Raw genomic sequence first — 24,185 nt, 5'->3', positions numbered from 1 at the left:
CGCTTGACATGAGGCGGCGCGGGGAGGAGGCGAAGCATGCGTAAGGCGCGGCACCGGTACTGCGCTGCGTGGGGCGGAGCCTCGCGGGCGGGAAAGGGGTAGGGGTTGCAGGTGTGAGGGCGCGGCGGAGTGACAGCTAGAGGGTCGTGGCGCCTCACGCTTTGTGGAGGTGTGGGGGTGTTACTGCTGTCGCTCACTGTGAGGCAGGTCGCCAGGAGTGTCGGGTCCACGGTGCCAGGCCTCAGGCCCTCGCGTCCCCAGCACCAGTCGGCCACGCGGTCCCATGACTGCCGATGTGGTCATTTTCTCAAAACCTCACACAAGTAATTTAGGAGATTTATTCCCCATCGGATCCCAGCTGACCTCGTCCCTACTAAGGACAGAGCGACTTCCATCTCTGCTGTGGCCCAGGTTGGTTCTGGCTTGCCTGGTTCCACAGCCCGAAGACATTGGCCAGAAGCGACTCCTGCCCCGGGTGGCCCTGCTAAAGCCTTCTGTGACTTTGGTGGGTCTCCAGTGGCCTCTCAAAAGCCTCCAAGTACCCCACATCCCATATACATGAGCTTTGGCGGGCACCATGGGGGTGGGGGTGAAGCATAGTTGTCTCCAACCCAGAGACTAGAGTAAGGATCCTGAGGAGAACCAAAGATAGTTCCTTCACACAGGGAAGGGGTGTGAATTCCTACCCCGCCGTGGCCCTAGATGACTATGATCTGGCATCCCACCCAGTGTCCTCTTGGAGACTAGCTGACTCCCCCATCAGGCTGCCAGATGGGCCCAGTGGAAGAGGGAAACATGGGGACATACAGTGCTGGCGATAGCTGGAGAGTTTGTTTGTTGTTTTCAGATTTCTCAGGGAAAGATAAAATGAATAAGAAGAAGCAGCAGCGGGACTCAGGTATTTGGTTTGTTAAAATTAGCTTTTTTATTATTATTATTGTCTTATTTGCTTTTTTTTTTTGGCACAGCTTTCTTTGTGTAGCCCCCTGGAACTGGCTCTGTAGACCAGGTTGGCCTAATATTCACAGAGATCCTCTTGCCTTTACTTTCACTGTCTGGTGTGCCACTACCATCTGGCTTCAAATTGGCTTTTTAATATTCACTTATTTATTTGAGGTACCGGGCCTGGAACACTGGGTCTCCTGCATGGTAAGTACTCCACCATGAAACTACATCTCCATCCAAAGTTGACCATTTATTTTTGTGGTTGGTATGTGTTTTTGAAATGGGAGTGTATTTTTGCCATGCATGCTGACTAGTTTTATGTCGGTTGGACACAAGCTAGAGTCATTTGGGAAAAGGGACTCTCAATTGAAAAAATGCTTCCAAAAAGTTTTCTTGATTAATGATGGATGTGGGTTGGCCCTCCTCACTGGGGGCGTGCTGCTTGGGGGCAAGTCCTGAGTTATTTAAGAAAGCCAGCAGGTAACTTTCCTCTATAGCCAGTGCTTCAGTTCCTGCCTCCAAGTTCTAGCCCTGACTCCCTTGGACTATGATGTAAAAGTGTAAGTGAAATAAACCCTTTCTTCCTCGACTTTGCTTTTGGTCATAATGTTTTATCACAGTGATAGAAATCCTGACATCATGTAGCCCAGGCTGGCTTTGAATTTGTTATCTATCTTGCTGCCTCAGCTTTCCAAGTGCTGAGATGATAGGCCTGTTCACCAAGCTCAGGTGTTCTGATGTTTTACAAATACACAGGATCTCACTATGGGGTTACAAAGGTGGCTCAGTAAAATGCTTGCCAAACAAGCATGAGGACCTGAGCCAATCTCTAGACTCATCTTTAAAAGGCCAGAGGCATGGTGACCCATGCTTGCAATCTCAGTGACTTGCTGGCCAACTAGTCTAGCCAGGCAAGTTCCATGTCAGTGAGAGACCTTCATAAAACAAGGTGGAAGCTGAGGATATGGCTCAGTGATTAAAGAGCTTGCTGTGTGAGCAAGAAGACCTGAGTTTGGATTCCGAACACTCACATAAAAGCTGGATGTAATGTGCATATCTATAACCCCAGCGCTAGAGGGGAAGTGGAGACAACTAATCTAGATACAACGGGGAACTCTAGGTTCAGTGAGAAATATTATTGCAAAAAATAAGATGTAGGGCTGGAGAGATGGCTCAGAAGTTAATATCACTAGCTGCTTTTCCAGAGGTCCCAAGTTCAATTGCCAGAACCCACATGGAAGCTCACAGCCAATTGTATGTTACTCCAGGTCCACACCCTCTCCCAGCTTCCAAGAGCATGCATGTGGCACATAGACATACATGCATGCAAAATACCCAAATAAGCAAAATTTTAAAATTTTAGAAGATACAGATAAAGGAAGATGCCTAGTATTGACATCTGACGTCCACATACTCACTCACACTCAGGCAAGAGCACTGGCTTACACATGCAGGTGAACACATACACATACACCAAGGAAAAAGGCTCTTGAAGAATGACCAGTGGCATTGTGTTCTGACCTGTACACCTGTACTCCCTCCCACACACTATCTGGCTAAGTCTGGCCCTGACCTCTGGGCTCAGGTGACTCTCCTACCTTAGCTTCCCAAGTAGCTGGAACCACTCACCCAGCTCTCAGTAGCACTTAATTGTTGGTTTTCACCAGAATGATAATATGACAGCCCAAAACTAAAAGATAGGGAAATTTTAGTACAGGCTAGTAATTAACAGAAATTATGGAGGATTTATAGTAAAAAGTGGAAGTTTCCCACTATTTCCCCTAGCCACTGGTCTTAAGGCTAGGGGACCAGGAGTTCTTTCCCACTTCAGGGTTCAGGACAGAAGTATAGCCAGCTCAGGGGCTAATGCCAGATCAGCTGGTGTGTGACTATTTCTAGTCTAGATTTTTAAAAATCGGGTTGGGCTAGGCATCGGTGGTGGTGTATACCTTTAATCCCAGCTCTTCAGAGGCAGAGGCAGGCAGATCTCTGTGAATTAGGAGGCCAGCCTGGTCTACAGATCGAGTTCCAGGACAGGCTCCAAAGCTACACAGGAAACCCTGTTTCAGACAAACAAACAAAAAACCTCTGGTTGTTTGAGCTCTGTCCATTTAATTGAAAAACCTCTGGTTGTTTGAGCTCTGTCCACTTAATTGTGGATAAATTAGTCTGTGTCTCAGTTTCCAATTAAGTAAATGAGTGATAGTAAATGCACCTGCCTTGATTTCTGTTTTGCAGTGCTGGGGATGAACCCAGGGCCTCACTCTGTGAGGCAAATGCTCTACGGCTGTGATTTATCCGCAGCATAAAAGCCAGATAAAGGCACCCCCTTGGTCTCCTGACTGACTCTGGGTGTGTCCTTGGGCACCAACTGTAGTTCCACACCTATGGCAACTTACAGTGGTACTAAGGGTAGCCACCTCATGACCTATTGACCTTGCCCTATCTAAATAATAATAATAAAACCCACTGCTGCCAAGGGACCTACCTGCCAAAAGTTTGGTTCCCACTGCTGAAGGCCACCAAGCAGCAAGGCACACTGTCTGTGCCTTCATGAAAGGGAGAGGACCCTTGTGGTTCCTGATGTCCTAAACTATTTATGTGTGTGTGTGTGTGTGTGTGTGTATTTGTGGGTGAAGTGTCATGTCCCATCCTGCCCCCCCCCCAGTATTTTGTTTGGAAATATTGTGCATGGTTATAAGTGAAAGATGCATTTTTCCCCTAAAACTAAAAACTTAAGTCTACCATTTCTTGGTTGCACTGACAAATACTGCTTAGCTTTGTGGTTTTCCCATTGCTAGCCCCTCCTCCACCAAGTCCTTGCTCTTCCACACCTGTCTCCTAGTTCCTCTCTCTGGAGTCTCAGTTTTAAGGAGCCCATGATCTGTCTCCCTCCCCACTCATGTGAAGCCACCACTCCCCACACTGGCTGGTTTAGCAAAGTTCTGTGGGACCTTGAAGCCAGTGAGGCTGGGACATGGGGATTTTGAAAGGGTACTACCCATGCTAGTGAATTCCATTATAGTTAATAGTTGGTTGCACATTTTTTAAAAAAGTAAATGAATTTGCCACAATTAAATGTCAGAACATTTATGACAAAATATAAAATATTAACATTTTAGCCAATAAATAAATAAATTAAATCCACTTTTCAGGCATTGAGTGATGGTTCAGTTGATCAAGTGCTTGCCTTGTAACCATGAAGAAATGATTTCAGTCTCCACAGCCCATGTAAAAGCTAGGTGTGGTAACACATACTTGTAATCCCAGTATTGGCATGGAGGAGCAGAGATAGGTTCAGTCCTGGAGCTTGTAGGCCAGCCAGCCTAGCCTACTTGGCAAGTTCCAGGTGAGTGAGAGACCCTGTGTCTAAAGCAAGTGGACAGAACCTGTCTTGGTTAATATTCTGTTGTGAGGAGACACCATGACCAAAGCAACTCTTTTTTTTTTTTTTTTTTTGGTTTTCCGAGACATGACCAAAGGGTGAATTCATGACTATCAGGGCAGGGCAAACAGCAGGCAGGCATGGCATTGCAGCAGAAGCTGAGAGCTTCCATCTTCTACATGCAGCAGGAGAGGAGAGAAAGACTGACACTAGAGAGAAAGGCCTGGTGTGGGCTTTTGAAACCTCCAACAAGGTCACACCTCCTAATCCTTCTCAAAACAGTTCTGTCATCTAACCAGTGGTGGCGCACACCTTTAATCCCAGTACTCAGGAGGCAGAGGCAGGTGGATCTCTTGAGTTTGAGGCCAGTCAGGGTTATTTCACAGAGAAACCTGTTTCAAAAATCTTTAAAAAAAAAAAGAAAAAAAAACTTTTCATTTTGAAATACTTTGAGGCTTACTGATAAATCTCAGAAATGGTGTGAGGAACCCTGTCTTGTCTTCCCCAGCTTCTTCTAGCATTAATATCTAACAGAATCCAAGGACAGTGAACAAACTGTTAAGGACAGGAGTCCGGCCTCATTTTACTTGTGCTTTCATACTTTGCTGTGTACAGCCAGACTCCTTCAGGACTCCCACTCTACCAGAATCACAATGCCTAAATGCCTTATGTAGGACACTGGAGTGTTTGCGTAGCATCTACCAGAAGACTCGATTCCTAGAGGACTGAGAATGCTGAGCAGAATGTAAATGGATATGTAAATCATTATATTGTGTTGTGTAGGCAGCTGGCCAGAAAACATCCTTACATGGTTACTGTAGGTACAGTTTTTCTCCATCCATGGTGTAAACCTGTAAATGAGAAACCTGTAGCTACAGAAAACTGTCTGCACACTCAAATACTGTTTTATCCCCCTCTCTGTGATATGTGGATGTCTTAGTGGTTATGTACAGGTGTTCATGTATGTCGAGGTCAGATGCTCAATAGCTCTCCACTTTATTTTTGAGACAGGGTCACTCACTGAACTTGAAGTGCATCACTTCAGTAAGGCTGTTTTCATCCTTCACTTCACCTCTAAGTAATGGGTTATAAGCAGATATGTGATTAGCTTGGCTTTGACATGGGAACTAGGATCCAACTCAATCCTTAAGTCTTCATGACAGCCATCTCCCTAGACCCTGTGTTTGTACTGAATACAACCACCACACATCCATTCTGTTTTTGAGTTCTCAGTATCACAATGGGCTCTGCTTGTTGATAGACAATGTAAAATTTCTTCACTTGAGAACCCAGGAGTGCTCTAGCTGAGTGCTAGAGCATTTGTCTGGTATGTGTAAGTAAGGCCCTGGTATCAAATAAGAAACAAAACAAAACAAAACAAAACAAAACACTTTTTCTCTACTTAAAAATAATAGCCAGACAGTGGTAGCACATGTCTTTCTTTAATTCCGGCACTTAGGAGGCAGAGGTAGGCAGGTCTCTGAGTTTGAGGCCAACCTGATCTACAGAGCTACTTCCAGGATAACCACGGCTACACAGAGAAAGCCTGTCTCAAAGAAAACAAAAAACAAACAAAAAGAAAATAATAGCCGGGCAGTGGTGGCGCACACCTTTATTCCCAGCACTCGGGAGGCAGAGGCAGGCAGATCTCTGTGAGTTCGAGATCAGCCTGGTCTACAAGAGCTAGTTCCAGGACAGCCTCCAAAGTCACAGAGAAACCCTGTCTCGAAAAACCAAAAAAAAGAAAAAGAAAGAAAGAAAAAAAAAGAAATCCAGGTCAGTTAGTAGAATGTTTGCCTAATGCATGTAAAGTTCTGTGTTCTATCTCCAATACCACATAAATGAGGATAGGTAGTAGACAGCTGTAATCCCAGCATTGGGGAAGTAGAGGCAGGAGGATCAGAAGTTCAAGATCATCCTAGGCTACATTGTGAGTTTGAGGCCAGCTTAATTACATGAGGCCCTGTCACTGTTGCCCCCCTCCCCCTCAAAAAGGAAAATAAAAATGCCTAATTAAAAAGCAAAACTTTAAAGTATGTACATGTAATGAAGGACCTTTGTAACCTGTGAGGTTAAGATATCCTTTATTAAATAAATGCCAGCCAACCGTAAGCCAGAGCGTGCCAGGGGCAGCAAGGCAGGGAGGCCAGAGAGAAGGGGCTCCCGTGTGGCTTGTCCCTTTAAACCCTATCTCCAGTCATCCTGACCTCACCTTGACCACACCCATTAGGGCATGGTTAGGCACACCTATAGCCAGCTTCTAGCAGGCATGGCTTACACTGTCACCTACATACATGCCATAGGAGGAAGGGTAATGAATCCACTGGGTGCTAGGAACCCAGCCCATGCCCTCTGGAAAAGAGCAGAAGTGCTCTACCCCTTCCCAATGCTTTCTATGGGTTGGCGGGTGTCTTAATGTTTCTGTTGCTGTGAAGACACTCTATGACCAAGGCAACTTTTATAAAGGAAGACATTTAGTTGGAGCTAGCTTACAGTTCAGAGGCTTAGTCTGTTACCATCGGTGGGAAGCATGGTGGCATGGAGGCAGACATGGTGATGGAGAGGTAGCTGAGTGTTCTACATCTAGATCCACAGGCTGCTGCAGGAAAAGAAACCCCAAAGCCCACTCCTAGTGACATACTTCCTCCATTAAGGCCACACCTCCTAATATTGCCACTCCCTATGGGCCTATGGGGGGTGTTTTTATCCAAACTTTGTTTTTCGAGACAGGGTTTCTCTGTGTAGCTTTGGAGCCTATCCTAGCACTTGCTCTGGAGACCAGGCTGGCCTCGAACTCACAGAGATCCGCCTGCTTCTGCCTCCCGAGTTCTGGGATTAAAGGCGTGCACGTGTGTCTGCTTTTTTATTTTTATGTAGTCTGGATGAGAATTTGTGTCCTGCCTCAGATTCCCAATGCTAGAATTATAGGCCTGTGTGACCACAGTGGCTTTAAAGCACCCAGTGTTCATGAGATATTGCATCTTCCCTGTTATTAAGGTGTCTGAAACTCAGAAGCATTTTCTTTCCTTATCTATTTATTTCTGAGACAAGGTCTTACTGTGTAGCTTGTTGGTACTTGATATGTAGGCTGGCCTTTCCTGCCTCTGCATCCCAAGTGCTGGGATTAAAAGTGTGTGTCAGCACACCTGGCCAGGAGGGATGAATTTAAAGATTAGTGTACATTTACCCTCAGATGAACGACAACAGCTCATACCTGTTTTGTGCAGAGTGTGCAGGCCACTTGGAGGCATAAGGATTGCTCTGACCTTTGAGGAGAAAACAGAGGACAGCTGGGCCACCATGGCAGGTCACCTCTCATGGCCTTGGGCTGCACAGCCCTATGGGCCTTTCTTTATGTGTCCACAGATTTGGTAGAGAAGTAGGAAGAAGGCTCTGGCTGATCATGAAAACAGGCCCTTCACTTCCTGCATCTCCAAGTTTTGGTGTGGAACATAAGGTTCTGCCTTACTTGGTTTGAATTAATCCTGTGGGGACTGCTGATAGGAAGTACTGATTGTGGCTGTTGATGTTTTTGCCTTTTATTTTGGTATAAATGTCTACTGAGTCAGCCACGCAAGCTGCTGTTTGGGATCAATGTCAGGCAACCAACCAACCAAAGGTATTTATTTATTTTTGCCTTTTGTTGTAGAGTGAGAGGCGAGAGCATAAGAAACATCCTTAGGAATTCCTGTGCCCACAGTGCCCGCTGGAGCAGGCACCTGTGAAAGGAGGCTCTGGGCAGCAGTGTGAGCAGAGGATGGAACACACCCAGTAGTATTGGACACCTGCAGGGTCTTAGTGAGGACACTACTCAGCAAATGTACAGCAGCAGAGCAAAAGGAAGGGCTGGAGAGCTATGGCATGGCTTAGCAGTGGAATACTTGACTGACATACACCTAAGGTCCTCGGGTCCATCCTAACCCTGTTGTATGTGCATGTATTCATGTGTGTGCATGTGCCTATGTTTGAGGGGCCAGGTGTCAGTTTCAGGTGTCTTCCTCAGTCACACTCCATTTTATTCATTCCCATTGGCCTGGAGCTCACCAAGTGAGCCAACAAGCTCCAGGGCTGGGGCACCGACAGATGCCACATTCATGGCTCTTATGTGCACAGTGTGGATCTAGACTCAGACATTCAATTTTGTGCTGCAAGCACTTTGCTGGCTGAGTCATTTCCCCAGATCTCTAGATTCTTGTTGTTGTTGTTTTGATTTTTTGAGACAGGGTCTCTCTGTGTAGCTTTGAAGCCTGTCCTGGAACTAGGTCTTGTAGACCAGACTGGTCTCTCACTCACAGAGATCAGCCTGCCTCTGCCTCTAAAGTGCCGGGATTAAAGATGTGCATCACCACCCGCTTTAATCTCTAGATTTTTTTAATGCCTGAGCTGAGCCTGGCAAGAGTCTGACTGAATTCCAGAAAGACATTATTCAGGTTTGCTTTTTCTATTTTATTCTGCTTGTCTGGAAGAAGCCCAATGTACAGTAGGTGCACTATAAAATGTACAAAGGACTCTTGTAACAGGCTTTCTTTTGGGCCACCAACCAGCTCCCAAATCATGGCATGGAAACTTGTTATTAGTTATGAATGTTTGGCCTTATCTTAGCTCTTGTTTTAATCTGTTTCTGTTTATCTACATTTTGCCCCAGGTCTTTCATTCTGTGTATCTTACTTTCCTATTTCCTCCTTGTCTGGCTGCTTGGTGGCTGCTTGGCTTCTGGCCCCAGGCATCTCCCTCTCTTTCTCCCTTGTTCTCTCTTCTCTCTCTTTCCTTGAGCCTAGAATTCTCTTCCTAATTTTTCTTTCCGCCCACCAGCCCCACTTAACCCTCTACTGCCTAGCTACTGGCCTTTCAATTATGGTTTTTATTAGACCAGTCAGGTGCCTTAGGCAGGCATGGTGAAACAGCAACACATCTTTACATAATTAAACAAATGCAGCATAAACAAATGTGACACATCCTTACATAGTTAAAATAATAATATTCCACAACAGACTCTTGAATGTATAGGCTCTGGAGTTGGACCAGATCTCGTTCTGGTTACTTGGCCACAGCTTTCTTGCCTGGAAAATGGCATCATATGTCAGGTGTGACAGTCTCCCTGTCATCCCCAAATTGAGGAAACCGAAGGAGGAAGAGTTACCAGTTCAAGGCCGGCCTGGGTATACAGCCAGACCGTGTCTAAGGAAATGAGGATTGACATCACAGATGATTAGCCTCCAAGTCTCCTCATAGCACACCAGGTCTAGTAATACACAGGTGTAACTGGCTGTGTTCACTGAACATAGGCTTAGAGTGGGGCTAGGTCTGAGAGGCCAGCCATGATCAGCTTCTGTGTAAGTGAGCACCCTGCCTTCCAGCCAGGCCTGGTGGCACAGGAATGCAGTCTCAGTTGGGAGGCTATGGCAAAGGAATGAAGAGTTAAGTCCAGCCTGGACCGCAGGGGAGTGCAAGGTCAGCCCAGACAACTTCACAAGACCCTATCTCAAAAATTTAAAACTGAGTTAGAGATGTAGTTCTGTGGTAGGCCACTTGCCTACCTAGTCTGTAAGAGGCCCTGTATTCGACCTCCAGCACTGGGCCGGGGGTATATCTATTCTGTATGATGTGCTGGGTTCGTTTTCCAGTACTGGCCAAGAGGACTTTTTTATATCTACACACACACACACACACACACACACACACACACACACACACACACGTAATACTAGGTGTGGTGGGATATGTCTGTAATCATAGCTACTCTGTAAGGGTGAGGCAGGAAGATCTCTCCGTAAAGGAAAGAGAGAAAATAATCATAAGTAGTTTTAGGCTGCCAAGGACAAGTAAAGGACATCCCTTTACCCTGAGTGACAGGAGAGCATGCCAGTACCTAAGGGACCAAAAGGCCTCCTTTGCCTGTGGCCCCAAGACATATTCTGCAGGTGTCTAGGGCAGCTTGTGTACTCTAGGGTTTCATTGTCTATGCCTGATGAAGGTATGTTCTAGAAGCTTGGTTTTGTTTTTTGAAACAGGGTCTCATGTAATCCAGGCTGGTCTCAAACTCTTAATCCTACCTTAGCCTCACAAGTGCTAGAACTAAAGGCATGCACCACCACACCTGGCTTCTGTGTGTTCTTAGTCATCACTTTCGATACTGAACACCAGTGCTGTCTTGTACATCCCTCTAGTAAAACAGGAAGAAGGAGAAGGACAAGCTCTGCGCCCATGTAGCTCAGTCACGGGGGACAGGAGATGGATGTCCCCAGAGGCTAGCAGAAGCACTGTCAACTGTCATGTGAAAAGGAAAGCCATGGGCAAGAAGGGGAGGCTCCCAGGGACCTCAGACATGGTTCCACCATTTGAACTGAGACCTGCCACACTTCTCCCAGGGCAGAGAGGGTCTGGTCCCAGCTGTCCCATGTGGTTTGGAGCCATGCTGCTTCAAGATTAGTCCCAGGAGCTAGAGGATGCTCTGCTCTTCCAGAGGACCAGCCCACATGGGACTTTCAGCTGTCTGTAAATCCAGTCCCAGAGGATCTGATGCCTTCTTTGGCCCTTGCAGATTCCACACATGGACATGGAACACAGATATACTGGCACACATATACATAAAATAAAAATTTAAAAATAATACAAGCAAAAGATTCTATCTCTGTCATGGCCAAATTATAGATTAAAGCTGAGGTGATGGCACACCTGTGAGGTGGAACACTTGTAATCCCAGCACTAAAAAGGCAGACAATGTTCCCTGGGCCAGCCTAGCCTACTTGATGAGTTCCAGGTCCTATTGAGATTCCCTGTCTCAAACAATAAGCTTAGTGACTCCTGGGAAATTACTCCATATGATCACCCCTAGCCTTCACACACATGCACAACAGGTACACTTGCACGTGGACACACAAAGCCCTTGAATCAGCTTCCAAGATGCAGACCACCCACCATTTCTGCATTTTGTAAGCTAGGGCAGCAGGATGGAGAGTTCTTGGCCAGCCTGGGCTAGAGGTAAGATCCTGCCTCACCAGAAAAAACAAAGAATCTAATTGTTCGGCCAACATGAGGGAAGGGGTGCTGGGTACTGAATGGGACTTGCTCTCATCTCCCTATTACCAGGTTAGCACCAGAACTGGCCTTCCTGCCCACAGCACGGACTCACTCACCTATAGTCTAGCTGTGGCCCTCCTGTGCTAAGCTGACAGCCATGCTATTCCTGACCCATATCCCTGCCCCTCACTTCCCTCTCCAAACCAGGGGGTGACCTCCCTCTCTCAAAGCCTCCTAAGAACCCACGGCTGAAAGACCCCCATGGAAGCCCCGAGAGCTCTGTGCTGATGCAGTCACAGCACTCCAGAGAGTCAGAAGACAGCTCTGAATCTGCTGCCTCTGTAGAACCAGGTGGGGAGGAACCACAACCTGCAGCTTCCAGGTAGGTGGCTCAGAACTTTCCAGCAGGCATCTGCTTCAGTCATTCACAACAAGCCCACGGGCCCAGGTCTTGCTTCTCGTAGTTCTATTCACCTAGGAGAATGGTCACAGTTAACACCGATGCAATCTCAATCTCAGCCACACTACAGGTTGAAGCTGGGAAGACAGCTCAGGTGGGAAGGCACTTTTTTCGAAAACACAAAGACTAAGTTCCATCTCCAGAATCCATGTAAAAGCATGGTGGGGCACTCCTGTAATCCCAGTGCTGGGGAAGTAGGGCAGATGGATCCCTGGGACTCACTATCCAGCCACTGTAGCCTAATTGGTGAGTTAAGGCCAGTGAGCAACTCTGTCTCAAAGTGCCCTGAGGATGACACCTGAGGTTGTCTTCTGGGTGCATGCATGTGCATGTACACACATATATAAGAAAAACAGGCCAGTCACAGAGAGACAGTGCCTTTAATCCCAGCACATGGGAATCAGAGGCAGGTAGATTTAATCCTCTGCTCACTTCTAGGCCAGTAGGGATGCACTGCTGTGAGACCTCCCAGTCTACAAAAACTGGAGATGGGGATGGAGAATTGACCCATTTTTGAGCTATTTTTTAAAATATTCATTAAGAAATAGCACCTATGGGGTTGGAGAAATGGCTCAGTGGTTAAGAGCACTGGCTACTTTTCCAGAGGTCTTGAGTTAAATTCTCAGCAACCACATGGTGGCTCACAACCATCTATAGTAGAATCTGATGCCCTCTTCTGTCATAACATTGTACATCAGATAGAGCATTTATATACATAAAATCTCTCTTTTAAAAAAAAATAGCACATTTACAGAGAAAAGAAAACCAATATAAAAGAAACAGAATGTAGAGAAAAATCTTGCTGGTGTTCCAGAAGCCACACAAATGACCTCAGTGTAAAACTTGTAATTTACTCTGCAATGCTGGGATGGAATCCAGCCCTCAGCAAGTCAGCATTCTACTGAGCAAACCCTGCACCAAAATATCTTTGAAAAGATATTTTCAAAAATGTCTGAGACACAGTCTTACTGGGCAGCCCTGGCTGGCCTGGAACTTGCCCTGTAGACTAGACTGGCTTTGAACTCACAGAGATATGCCTGCCTGTGCCTTCTGAGTTCTGGGATTATAGGTGTGCACCACCATGCCTGGTTAGGATTTTCTTTTTCCTCCTCCCTCTTTCCCTTATTTCTTTTTTGGTGTGTGTGAATGGGGGCTGGATGTCAAAGAAGGTTGGGGACTACCTGGAATGTCAGTCCTGACTTTCTATGTGTTTGAGACACAGTGTCTGTTTTGTTATGGACTGGCCAGCTGCTCACAAGCTTTCAGGCTTCTTTCTCCTGCCTCCTGGCGTGCTGGGATTACAGCTCTTCTACCTTCTTTATATAGGCCTACTTGTATGGCAAGGGCTTCTGCCCATGGAGCTATCTTCCCAGATTCTTATTTTATTGTACTACTGCACTTTGTATATGCACCATGCTTCTTTGTAAATCTCACACTTTCAAAGCAGATAATCTGTGCCTGGAGCCTAGTGGTGAAGCAATTGCCTAGCAGGTACCAGGGCTTGGGTTCCATCCTCAGCCCTGTGAGGGGGAAATGGAATTGATACATTTTTTAAACCCTAGAAAGGAATTTCCAGGTTCTCCCTGGAAGATTCAGAATTACTTTTCATTTAGGTTCTCATCTCCCTTTGTCCTTGAGGAAGAAAGTGTGTGCATGTGACTGTGCATGCGTGTGGGTGGGTGTTATGGGTGCATGAGCATGTGTTGGGGATAGGACACATAGCCTCACATACTAGGCTCCAGCTGCACCTCTGATCTCCCTTAGTCTTGGTTTTTAAGTGATATCTGAAAGGACTTCAAGTCCTTCTCTGTTTTGCTTCTCCCGACTCAGCTGCCCTGTGGAGGACACAAGAGCTGTCTCTGACCTCCCAGGGTCACCAGAAGAGCTAGTCTCCCTGCCTCCTTCCCAGGTGAGCCTCCTGTTATAGTAAGGTCTTTATCCTGTTCATGGCCAGCAGCTCTTCACGGCCCCAGGGATTCAGGGACGTGCAGACAACTGTTATGTGTGAGACTACGAGAAAGGAAATCAAAGCAAGGCATGGTAGTGCACACCTTTAATTACAGAATTTGGGAACAGAGGCAGGTGAATCTCTGAGTCCAAGGCTAGCTTGGACCACACAGAAGTTCTAGACTAGCCTGGGCTACAAGAGTAAAGCCTTGTCTCAAGAAACATGGGGGGGAGGGTTTGGGGATGTAGGGTATGAGGAGAAAGAGTTGGGGATGTTAGCTTAGTTGGTAGAATACTTGCCCTGGCATGCATGAAAACTTGGGTTTTATCCCCAAGGCTACATAAACCAGGCACATGCCTGTGATTATAGCACACCAGAGGAGAGGACAGGAGTACCAGGAATTCAGGGTCAACCTCAGCTATATGTATCAAAATCAAGGCTGGCCTAAGTTATATGAAATCTCATCTCAAAAGCCAAAATTCCAGGGGGAGGGACTTAAAATAAGGGTTCTGGGCATGGTGACACACAGCTTTAGTCCTAGCTCTCAGGAAGCAGAGACAGGCCTGATCTGCATAGTAAGTTCCAGGATAGCCAGGGCTACATAGAGAGAACTTGTTTCAAAAAAAAAAAAAAATAGTAAGAGCTGGTCTGTAACTGTGAGGTTGAGTGCTTCCTAGTGTGCAGGGAAGTTCAATCTTGAGTACTGAAAAAGAACAAAAAGAAGGGATGTGTTGGGGATGCTTTTCCTAGACCCTGTTCTTCCATGCTGCTTTGTTCTTGTGTCCCTTTTACAGAACTCAGTCAGGAGGTTTGTCCCCCAGTTTGCCAAATCAAAAAAGACAATAACAAGAAAAGCCAAGGCATGGAAAGAGGTTCCAGAGAGCTGTCCCGGAAGCCAGGTAAGAGTCTCCCTTCCCTTAGTTGGATGCTCCTGCTGTTAACCTTGGTCTTCCTTGACTCTGTACTGGCTGGTGCTCTGCCTCTGCCCCCCACTGCCAGTGCAGCACATTCTAGGTTCCTGGTATGCACTGCATGCTGAGCAGCCCAACTGAGACCACTGTGTGGACCATGACTTGCAGCTTGCATAGAAATAGTCAAATTCAGAAAGGTAGTATATTTTTCCTGAGAGCTTCCTCTGCTTCTTGAGAGTTTCTGCACAAATCAGGAGCATTTTTAAAATGGGTGGAGAGATGGCTCAGCAGTTATTAGTACTAGGTGTTTTTCCATAGGACCCAGAGCTGGAGTTGCAGGCAGTTCTGAGCCCCCTGAACTAGGTGATGGAACTCAAACTCAGGTCCTCTGCAAGAATACAATACTTTTTTTGTTTGTTTGTTTGTTTTTGTTTTTTGATACAGGGTTTCTCTGTATTGTTTTGGAGGCTGTCCTGGAACTCGCTCTGTAGACCAGACTGGCCTCGAACTCACAGAGATCCACCTGCCTCTGCCTCCCGAGTGCTGGGATTAAAGGCGTGCGCCACCAATGCCTGGCTACAATACACTCTTAAATGCTTGGCCATCTCCCTAGCACTCAAAGAGGCTTAGGATTGCCCTTGCCATCATAAATCCTAGGGTTGACAATGTTGTTGTTGACACTTGCCTCTGGAGGAGAGTACATAGTGGCCTTGCAGCAGCAGTATTTGTAGTGCTAACTGGGAATACTCCAAGTAACCTTGGGTGGATCAATGTTAAGGTTGGGGCATGGCTCAGTGATAGTGTACTGTAGGCAGTACAGGACCCTGGTATCTGTCTCAAATGTGTATAGATTAATGGGGCTGGGGATGTTTGGTACAGCACTTGCTCAGCATGCACAAAGCCCTGGGTCATCTATCCCCAACACTGCACAGACCGTATGATGGTGCTTGCCTGAAGTCCCAGCTCTTGGGAGGTAGGTGGAAATGGGAGGACCAGAAGTTCAAGGCTATCCTGAGCTACGTACCAGCTTTTGCGATCAGGTTGGGCTAGTCTTGTGGGAGTGGGAAACTGGAGAGTTGGGATTGTAGAGTTAAGGCAGACAATTGGTTGACAGGTGTTAAAGACAGAGTGGATAAAGTGTAGGAGAGATGGAATGCAACTGTTTATTATTATTTTATTATTTATTTATTTTTATTTTTCTAGACATGGTTTCTCTATGTAGCCCTGGCTGTCCTGGAATTTGCTCTGTAGACCACTTTGGCCACAAACTCATAGATCCACCTGCCTCTGCCACCTGAGGACTGGGATTAAAGACATGCACCACCCCCAACCTGTGAGAGAGACCACTTATATACTAGAAGTATATTGACTGTGATTGGTTAGCATGTTACCACTGATTGGACAGTGAACACTCACACCACCAGGGTCTCCGTGGAAGAAGCACATTAAAGGAGACATGGAGAGTACAGACTACTCACGCTACTTCAGAATTCAGTGTTCTGACTTTAGGAGTATGTTGAGCCATACTATTTAAAAGCGCAGTGTGCCAAGTAGACTGGCTGCCAGGTCATGCCTGCACTTTCTCCTATACACACCCCTCATATCAAATACATACACTGTATACAAACACACACACATATAATATCACACACAGCATACAACATACACACATCATTACAGCATACATCATATGTATACATCCCATACACACATAAATGAATCACACATTAGATACATCATTCACATATATATATATATATATATCAATCACATGCACAGCAGTAATAATAATAAAATTTTTGCTGAGTGATGGTGGTGCACACCTTTAATCCCAACACTCGGGAGGCAGACAGGAGGATCCCTGTGAGTTCAAAGCCAGCCTGGTCTACAGAGAGTTCCAGGACAGCCAAAGATACATAGAGAAACCCTATCTCAAAAAACAAAACAAAATTTTAGCTAGGCATAGTAGTGCACACCTTTAATCCCAGCACTTGGGAGGCAGAGGCAGGCAGAACTCTGTGAGTTCAAGGTCAGCCTGATCTACAGAGGGAGTTCCAAGACAGCCAGGGCTACACAGAGAAACCCTGTCTGGAAGCAAAAAAGATACTCTCCCTTGGGTGGCAGAGGCATGTGTTTTGAGTTTGTACCAGCTTGGTTTGTGAGCGCTGAGCTAGTCAGGCTGCACAGGGAGACCCAGTTTCAAAAACCAGTGTACATGAAACAAGAGCAGCTTTAGTAGGAGGTCACTGTTGCCATGGCTGCTTACCTTCCTCATCATGGTGGCTCTTTCTGATTCTCCCATCTCTACCCCCCCCCCAAGTGCTAGATTACAGGCATGCCACCACTGCTGCAAAGTAGGTCTTCCCCAAAGTCACATCTAGGTCACGACGTTATACCTGAGCAACACAGGGCGTCAACTTTGGAAGATGTGAGAAAAAGGAACAGGGAACTTTCTGTGGCAATTGTCACAGCACGGTAGAAAGGCCTCTAGTTTATCATCGTCATCATCATTGGGCATTTGAGACAGAATCTCACTATGTGGACCACAACAGCCTCAATCTCTGAACCCTTCCTCAACCTCTGAATGTGATAATATATGTGTGCCACCAAGTCCAGCCCAACCCCAGCTGGTTTTGTAATGGTATTTTTATTACCTATATGCAAGTGTCTAAGTATAGGTGTCCATGTGCCACAGTGTGCGTGAGAAGTAATAAGGCAACTTGTGGAGTCTGTTTTCTACATCATGCCTTGACAGAAAGTGCTACTCTACCCACTGAGCCTTCACTGGCTCTGGTTCATCTTATTTAAGGTGATAAGGAGCTGGTGAGATGGATGGTCAGGTCAAGACACTTGTCACCATATATGATAACTGAGAACCCTTAGTGGAAGGAGAGTGAACCAACTTCCACAACTTGTCCTCTGGCCTCCATGTGTACATTGTGGCAAGGATATGCGCACACACACACACACACACACACACACACACACACACACACACACACACACAAAATATCTAATAAGCTGATGAATTTGAAGTACCACTGGATCAATTGGAAGCAGAACCTTTAAACCTTTCATTGACTCTCTGGGGGTGAGGATAGAACTCAAAGCCTTGTGCAACTAGGCAAGTGCTCTATTATCAAGCCACTCCACAGTCTTCTGCCTGGAATTTATTTATTATGTTGGGCTTTTTTGAGGCAGGGTTTTCTGTGTCACATGGATTTTTATTCTATAAGCTCCTGAATGCTTCAGGGAAGGACCCATGAAAGGAGGGGTGTGTGCTTCCTGTCCTCATGCCTCAGCACAAACCTCTGCCTAGAGCAGCTGCTGGAACCCATTGTGGTACCTAGTGGTGCGTGAAACCATCTGATCCAGAGCACAGGGCTTGTAGCAACTAGAGAATCATTCAGAATGCTTAGCTATCTAAGGCCCGGACTGACTCTTCCTATTTCCACAGGAAACATGGCCAGAGCTGGGTGCCCTCCAGGCAGGCAGCCAGCCACAGAAGGAGTCCCTGAAGTTCCCTTTCCATGATGCCAGGAGACCAGAAGACCAGGCATGGGCAGATGGTACCTGCTCAAAGGAGAGGACTATCTCCCCAGATACTGGAAGCCCAGGGAACAGTGATTTTGAGATGCAGAGGACCACGGTTCAAGACAGTGATAGCCAAGGAAGGCACCTGTCAGATGGTGATGCTGAAGGGAGGCAGGCAGATAGTAGAGCCCCACAGGAAGGAGATGCCCAAGAAGGGGGAACAGGGGCCCAGCAGTCTGGGGAACCCCAGGAAGGAGAAGACACCCTCTACATTTCAGCATCAGCTCCTGCCTCAGACCCCACTGTGCCTGTCCCCACACACAAACTCAGCAGCACAGGTGCAGCACCAAGCTGCAGCAGTCCAGCACATGCCTCTCTTACAGACAGTGTCCTCACAGATGTGAGCTTAGATCCCTCTCTGCTGCAACAGAGGGCTCCAGAGGTGGCTGCGCTGCCAGGCTCTCTCAATGGGCAGACCCCTGGTGGAGGCTGCAGTGGGACTCTGCTGGGCTACACACCTCTTACTGAGGAGACTACAGCAGGCAGAGAGGAGGCCAGGCTGGAAGAGGGGTCCCCTAGTGACACCCTGACAAGCCTTATTGAGGCTGCAGTTCCTGGAAAAGAAGAGCCCATGGTGGGTGCTGGAGATCCAGGTCATATAGAACAGGAAATGAGTCCAGCTGTCAAAACCAAGGACTCTGGCTCTGATGGACAGTTGCCAGAAGAGATAGGAACACTGCCTTTAGAGGCACAGCCCATGAGCCAAAAGGTAGTGGAGTTAAGCAGCCTGAACTGCCATCAAGACGTTGAGAGCCTCAGTTTGTCCCCTGATACCTCCTCTCAGCTAGAGCATAGCCATGCAGCTAGTGACCTTCCCCAGAGGACCAAGGCCTCTCATAGCAGCCCAGGGATTCCCATAGACCTGACAGAGCAACAGCAGTCAGCTCCCAGTACTAGAGATGAGGCTGCATGGCAGGAGTCCTCAACAATGGAACTAGACTTCCTGCCTGACAGCCAGCTACAAGATGTTCTGGATGCCCCCAACCTGAAGGCCCTGTCCGAGCAGGTAAGAGCCTTCCTGTGTTCAATGCATGCTTGTGCAGGCGTGCGTGCACGTGCACACACACACACACACACCCTTGTTGGTGAAATTCCAAGGCAAGATGGGGCTTGGGTGTTTAACACAACATTTATGTAGCACGGGCATCTGGGGTTGGAAGACTCAAAGCAGCTTTGGGCATGGTGGAGCCTGGTTTTCCTGAATGGTAGACCTGCTGGCTATCCATGTGGGCCTGGCTTGCGTGACTGCTAAGAAGGTGCCCTAGGATAGGGAGAGACAGGGACTTTGTCTGTCTGGGGCCTCCCTGCTATAACTAGAGCCCTCAACTGTGCCACCCTTGCCCAGCATCTGCCCCTGGCTGGCAAGGGGATGTGGAAGACCTCTACTAGTCACACACCTGAAGAACCCAATGCTCTTACAGCAGATGGAGGAAGGGGACTCACTCCTGAACTGCAAAGAGCCCTTGCTGGGCTGGAAAGATGGCTCAGAGGTTAAGAACACTGACTGCTCTTCCAGAAGTCCTGAGTTCAATTCCCAGCAACCACATGGTGGCTCACAACCATCTATAATGAGATCTGGTGCCCTCTTCTGGCCTGTAGGCATACATGCAGGCTGAACATTATATACATAATAATTTTTTTAAAAAATCTTAAAAAAAAAAAAAAAAAAGAGCCCTTGCTCCCTTGAGACTTGCTGGGAATGTTGGCATGATTTTCCGGCAGACACATGGTAATTGTGCTTTGTATTATAGTTCCTAAGGGTCTTGTCCACCCATAGCTGCCCAGATGTAGCCTTCCATACCTCTGAGCCAAGGCCAGACATTCAAGGTCGCCTGTCAGCCCCAGCTCCTGGCAGAGAGCATCCCTGCTATCTGTTGCTGCACTTAATCTAACAAAGTGCTGTACTGCCACACTCTGAGACTGGGCAGCTCTCTCCTACACAGGGTGTGTTACAGAGGCCAGTCACCTGCTGGAGTCTAAAGCTGCTCTGCCTTGGAATGGAGCTTGGTGATTTCTTTCCAGCAGGCTATGCAAGTGCCCTCCCATGGAGCCAGGATTTCACACTGAGCCACAACCTCCTGATGAGATACTTAGTTCATTTTTGCCACTTTGAGAAAGCCTTTTTTTTTTCTTTTTTTGGTTTTTTTCGAGACAGGATTTCTCTGTGTAGCTTTAGAGCCTATCCTGGCTCTGGAGAGTAGACTGGCCTCTGAACTCACAGAGATCCGCCTGCCTCTGCCTCCCGAGTGCTGGGATTAAAGGCGTGCACCACCAATGCCTGGCCGAGAGAGCCTTTTTGTAAGACACAACCCCTCAATACAAGCAAAGAATTTTACCTAGTTCTGAATCCAAGAAACAGGCAGCCATGCTTCAGGGCCATGGGTTCCATCCTATCACCAAAGGACTAGAGAGCAAGCCTGCCCTTCCATCCTTGTTGGGGCACTTGCTGAGCTGCTGTACTTCTGTGGTGTAGGCCAACATGGCTTGTCTTAGCACTATGAGAATCTGAGGTTCCATCACCTCTGTAAAGAAAATCAGGACCAAAGGAACCTAGCATTCAGCTTGTGTCAGACAATAGGCAGCACCAGCTTGAGAGTGATTATCTTTGACACTAGGCATTCCTGAACAAGTCAGGGTGACCCAGACACTGAGCATATTCCCATTAGAAGGCCATCAGCAGCCCAGCCCAGCTGGAGAGAAAAGGTGGTCTCCCAACATAGGAACACCTAGGATTAGAAATGGGTCTCCTGTTGACCTCACAGCCATCTCAGCAGAGGGCATGCCTGTAGGTCACCCTGCAGTGACAGTCTCAGCCTTGCATAGTGCTCTTCTACCAGGAATTTGGTGTTTTTTCCCTCACAGCTCCAGTGTTGGTCTCAAGCTGGCACAGCTGTATGGCATATGTGGACCCTGGGCTCCATCCCTAATACTTGGAGAAAACAGATCCTTTTATCCTTCCTAGGGTTTGAGCATCAGCATTTGGCTGAGGCTTGCAGGGCTTAAATTGCCATAGCCCCTTTTATCAAGGCAACAAATACTCCATAGGCATTCTGGGAGTGTGGCCCCTTTTAGGGGGAAGATTCTCTTTCCCACAACTGAGCAGTGTAGTATGATGGGTAAATGAAAACACCAGATTTCATTTTAGATGAGTCTTGCAAAGTTGTCCTGGCTGGGTTCAAATGACCCTCCTAGGTCTGTGCCACCAGCCCAGCACGGTCCTGTCATGAATTTCCATGCCAGCCTATCTGCAGAGTCTTTCCCGTATTAGATGCTCACGTCTGAGGCAGGGCAGGTACCACCACCTCCTTTCTGCTGCTGACACTTGGATCCTGAAACAGTCTCTGCAGGCCAGAGTTACAGGGTCTTTTTTCCTTTTTGAAAGGGGGTGGGGTCTCAATCTCACATGACTACATTCAGAGTAGCCTGAAACCCAGGAGCCTGGCCCCAAACTCACAAGCACCAATCCTGCCCCAGCCCCCGTATTTCTAGGATTACAACTGTGTACCACCATGCCTGGCCATGGTTTTGTTTTTTCAAAACAGTCTTACTATATATCCTAGCTGTCCTGGAACTCTGTGTAAAACCAGGCTGGCCTCAAATTCATGAAGATCCACTGCCTCTGTCTCCCAAATGCAGGGATTAAAGATGTGCACCATTACACCCAGCTTTGCTCCAGGATCTTTTAAGATACTTTGGGACACTTCTACAGTGATTGGGGTAAAACTCGTCAGTGTATCATGATACATAGCAGCCTGTTGCAAGGACGATGACGAGGAGGGTACAGCAGTTGTCTAGAGCCCCTTATTGGCATCGTGCCTCCTCTGTAAGAGCTCAGCTAAAGTGAAGCCTTAGACACTGTGCTGCTTCCCTGTGCCAGGCTGGGTCATTCACACACTGTCCCTACTCCTTCCAGGGTTTTCCTGCAGGGAACGAGCCAGGCCATGGTGGACCTGTCCCTAACCCAGATGTCATTGGAGGATCCCCAAAGGCCGTGGCCAAATCTCAGCCCAGGTAGGCTTTCCAGTCCTCAATCCAGAATGGGAAGTGGGCCTGTGTTTCAAACTGCCATGTACCATATGTCCTGAGAACTCAGGTGGCCCATGTTCCACACCCAAAGAAGTACCTGTCCTTGGAGATGAGTCCCCTGGGGCAGTCTCTCCAGTACCTAAGACTATCCCAGCCTCTTTGTGCATGGGTGTCTTAAGAGGAGGAGCCTGAGGTCCATGACTGGTGTCTAATCAGAGCTAATAACTGTGCAGACAGAGTCCAAGGCTGCCCCCAGCTCTGGCTCTGGGCAGGTATCCCAGGCACTGCCCCACCCTTTCTCCTCACTGCCCCGTCTGGCCCTTTCAGGCCTTCCCTCCTGTTACCTTGCACTTGAACCTGACCGTGCCTCTGCAGACTTATGAATGATTTACTGCCAAGCTTCTGTTTCCATCAGGCACTCATGAAGGAGGGCTAGGATGCCACCTGACCTCCTTTGTCCTCTTTCCCTCCTCATCTCCTGACCACTGTAACATGTACCCCATCTGCCACTTGTCAACACAGTCCCTCCCCATGTATCTCTCTCTCCCTTCAGTGTACCAGCAGCAGTTAGCCATGTTACCCACTGTTATTGGGGAAGACCCCACAGTCGGTGCTGCCCCAGGGTGGCCTATGGTTGAATGAAACTCTAGGAAAGCTAAGGGCCTGACAGACAGCCACCCATAAGTTGTCTGAAGCCTGTGTGGCAGAACTGGGGCTCCTGAGTACAGTAAGTTCAGAGAGACAGCCTGAACTGACAGGGCTCTTATTCTGCCCATACATACAGGCTGCACATCCCTGTGGGAAAAGTTGTGGCATGTCCCCTTCTAGGTTATCTTGAATGCCAGAGACCACGGGGAGCTAATTAGAGGCAAATCAAATGTTGAGAATGGGGTCATTCAAGGAGTTAAAATCTAACCATCAAGACAAACTGAGTAAGAATATTCCAGAGTCCTCAGAGGCACTGGAAGAATGGCCAGGGTCCAGGTGAGGACAGGTGGTACCTATTAGTGGAGAAGGTCAAGCAGGCCAGGGCAACAACCCACTCGTGGCAGTGTGTGGTGGCAGGGGCTGGAAGTGGGGTGTTCTAGGTGTGGGGGAGGGGTGGGTAGAAAGCCCCTTAGACCCAATGAAGGTCACTCCTCCCCCACCCTCCACAGACCCCCTATGGGGACCTGGGCCCAGGAGGCCTTCAGGATGCAAGATGCCACAGACACAGTGCGCGGCCTCGTGGTGGAACTCTCCAGTCTCAAGTAAGGGCAGCTCAAGTCACCAGAGAGGACAGGGAACAGTAGAAACTGAAGCCTGACTGCAAGTGTTGGGGGGGCGGGGGTGGGTATCTGGTGGCCCCACCCTGGCTGCCTCTGCCTTTACATTTGTGCCTGTACCTGCTATGTGTGAGCCTGTGAGGAGCCACTGGCAGGTGTGATGGAGACAAGACCGTGTGCAGTGGGAGCCCCAGCTAGTACTCCTTATTTCCGTTTCTTCTACAGCCGGTTGATTATGAGCACCCACCGGGACCTGGAGGCCTTCAAACGCAGGAAGGCCAAGCCTCTGCCTTACCTGACAAAGGGGTTGGGGAGCCTTGCTAGAGGGGATCAGGGCTGGAGGGAACTGTAGGCTGCTCCAGCCTGCAACCCCATGTGCCCTGCAGCTCTCCTGGGGCTCCATATACCCGAGGCTGAGGAGAATCTGAGAGCACAGCCTGCCCCAGATGTCCTCCAGCCTTCAGAGTCCAAGCTCCTGAGCTGAGCTGCAGTTGTCTTTCTTTTTTTTTTCCGGAAAGAGAAGAGGTGCTCTTTGTTCTTGTGCCTGTCCTCCTCCCCACCCCCACAACGCTGTCCACGTTACTTTTGGGAAGGCAGGGAATAAATGATGCAATCAAGAGCCTGTGATTTG

At 47.9% G+C, this 24,185-nt stretch overlaps 1 protein-coding gene across 8 annotated transcripts; it reads left to right on the top strand.

Moving 5' to 3' along the window:
• The first annotated feature begins 73 nt into the window (after window positions 1–73).
• CUNH19orf57 (chromosome unknown C19orf57 homolog) lies at window positions 74–24,181 on the top strand. Of its 8 annotated transcripts, none has more exons than XM_027406205.2 (10): window positions 75–411; window positions 848–898; window positions 1,117–1,149; window positions 11,558–11,732; window positions 13,641–13,719; window positions 14,553–14,657; window positions 18,127–19,269; window positions 22,177–22,274; window positions 23,447–23,539; window positions 23,780–24,181. In XM_027406205.2, exons 2-10 carry the CDS (start codon window positions 868–870, stop codon window positions 23,904–23,906), a joined length of 1,884 nt encoding a protein of 627 aa, XP_027262006.1. In that variant the 5' UTR covers window positions 75–411; window positions 848–867; the 3' UTR covers window positions 23,907–24,181. The 8 variants fall into 8 exon arrangements, with proteins under 8 accessions (XP_035298446.1, XP_027262006.1, XP_027262005.1 ...); XM_027406204.2 differs by having other exon boundaries at window positions 75–505; XM_027406208.2 differs by lacking the exon at window positions 1,117–1,149.
• The last annotated feature ends 4 nt before the right edge of the window (window positions 24,182–24,185 follow it).

The sequence above is a fragment of the Cricetulus griseus genome, chromosome 3 (assembly GCF_003668045.3).
Source record: "Cricetulus griseus strain 17A/GY chromosome 3, alternate assembly CriGri-PICRH-1.0, whole genome shotgun sequence".
In the NCBI taxonomy this organism is placed as follows: Eukaryota; Metazoa; Chordata; class Mammalia; order Rodentia; family Cricetidae; genus Cricetulus; species Cricetulus griseus.
The sequence above is the reverse complement of the archived record's forward strand: the minus strand, read 5'-3'. Positions and strand labels throughout refer to the sequence as shown.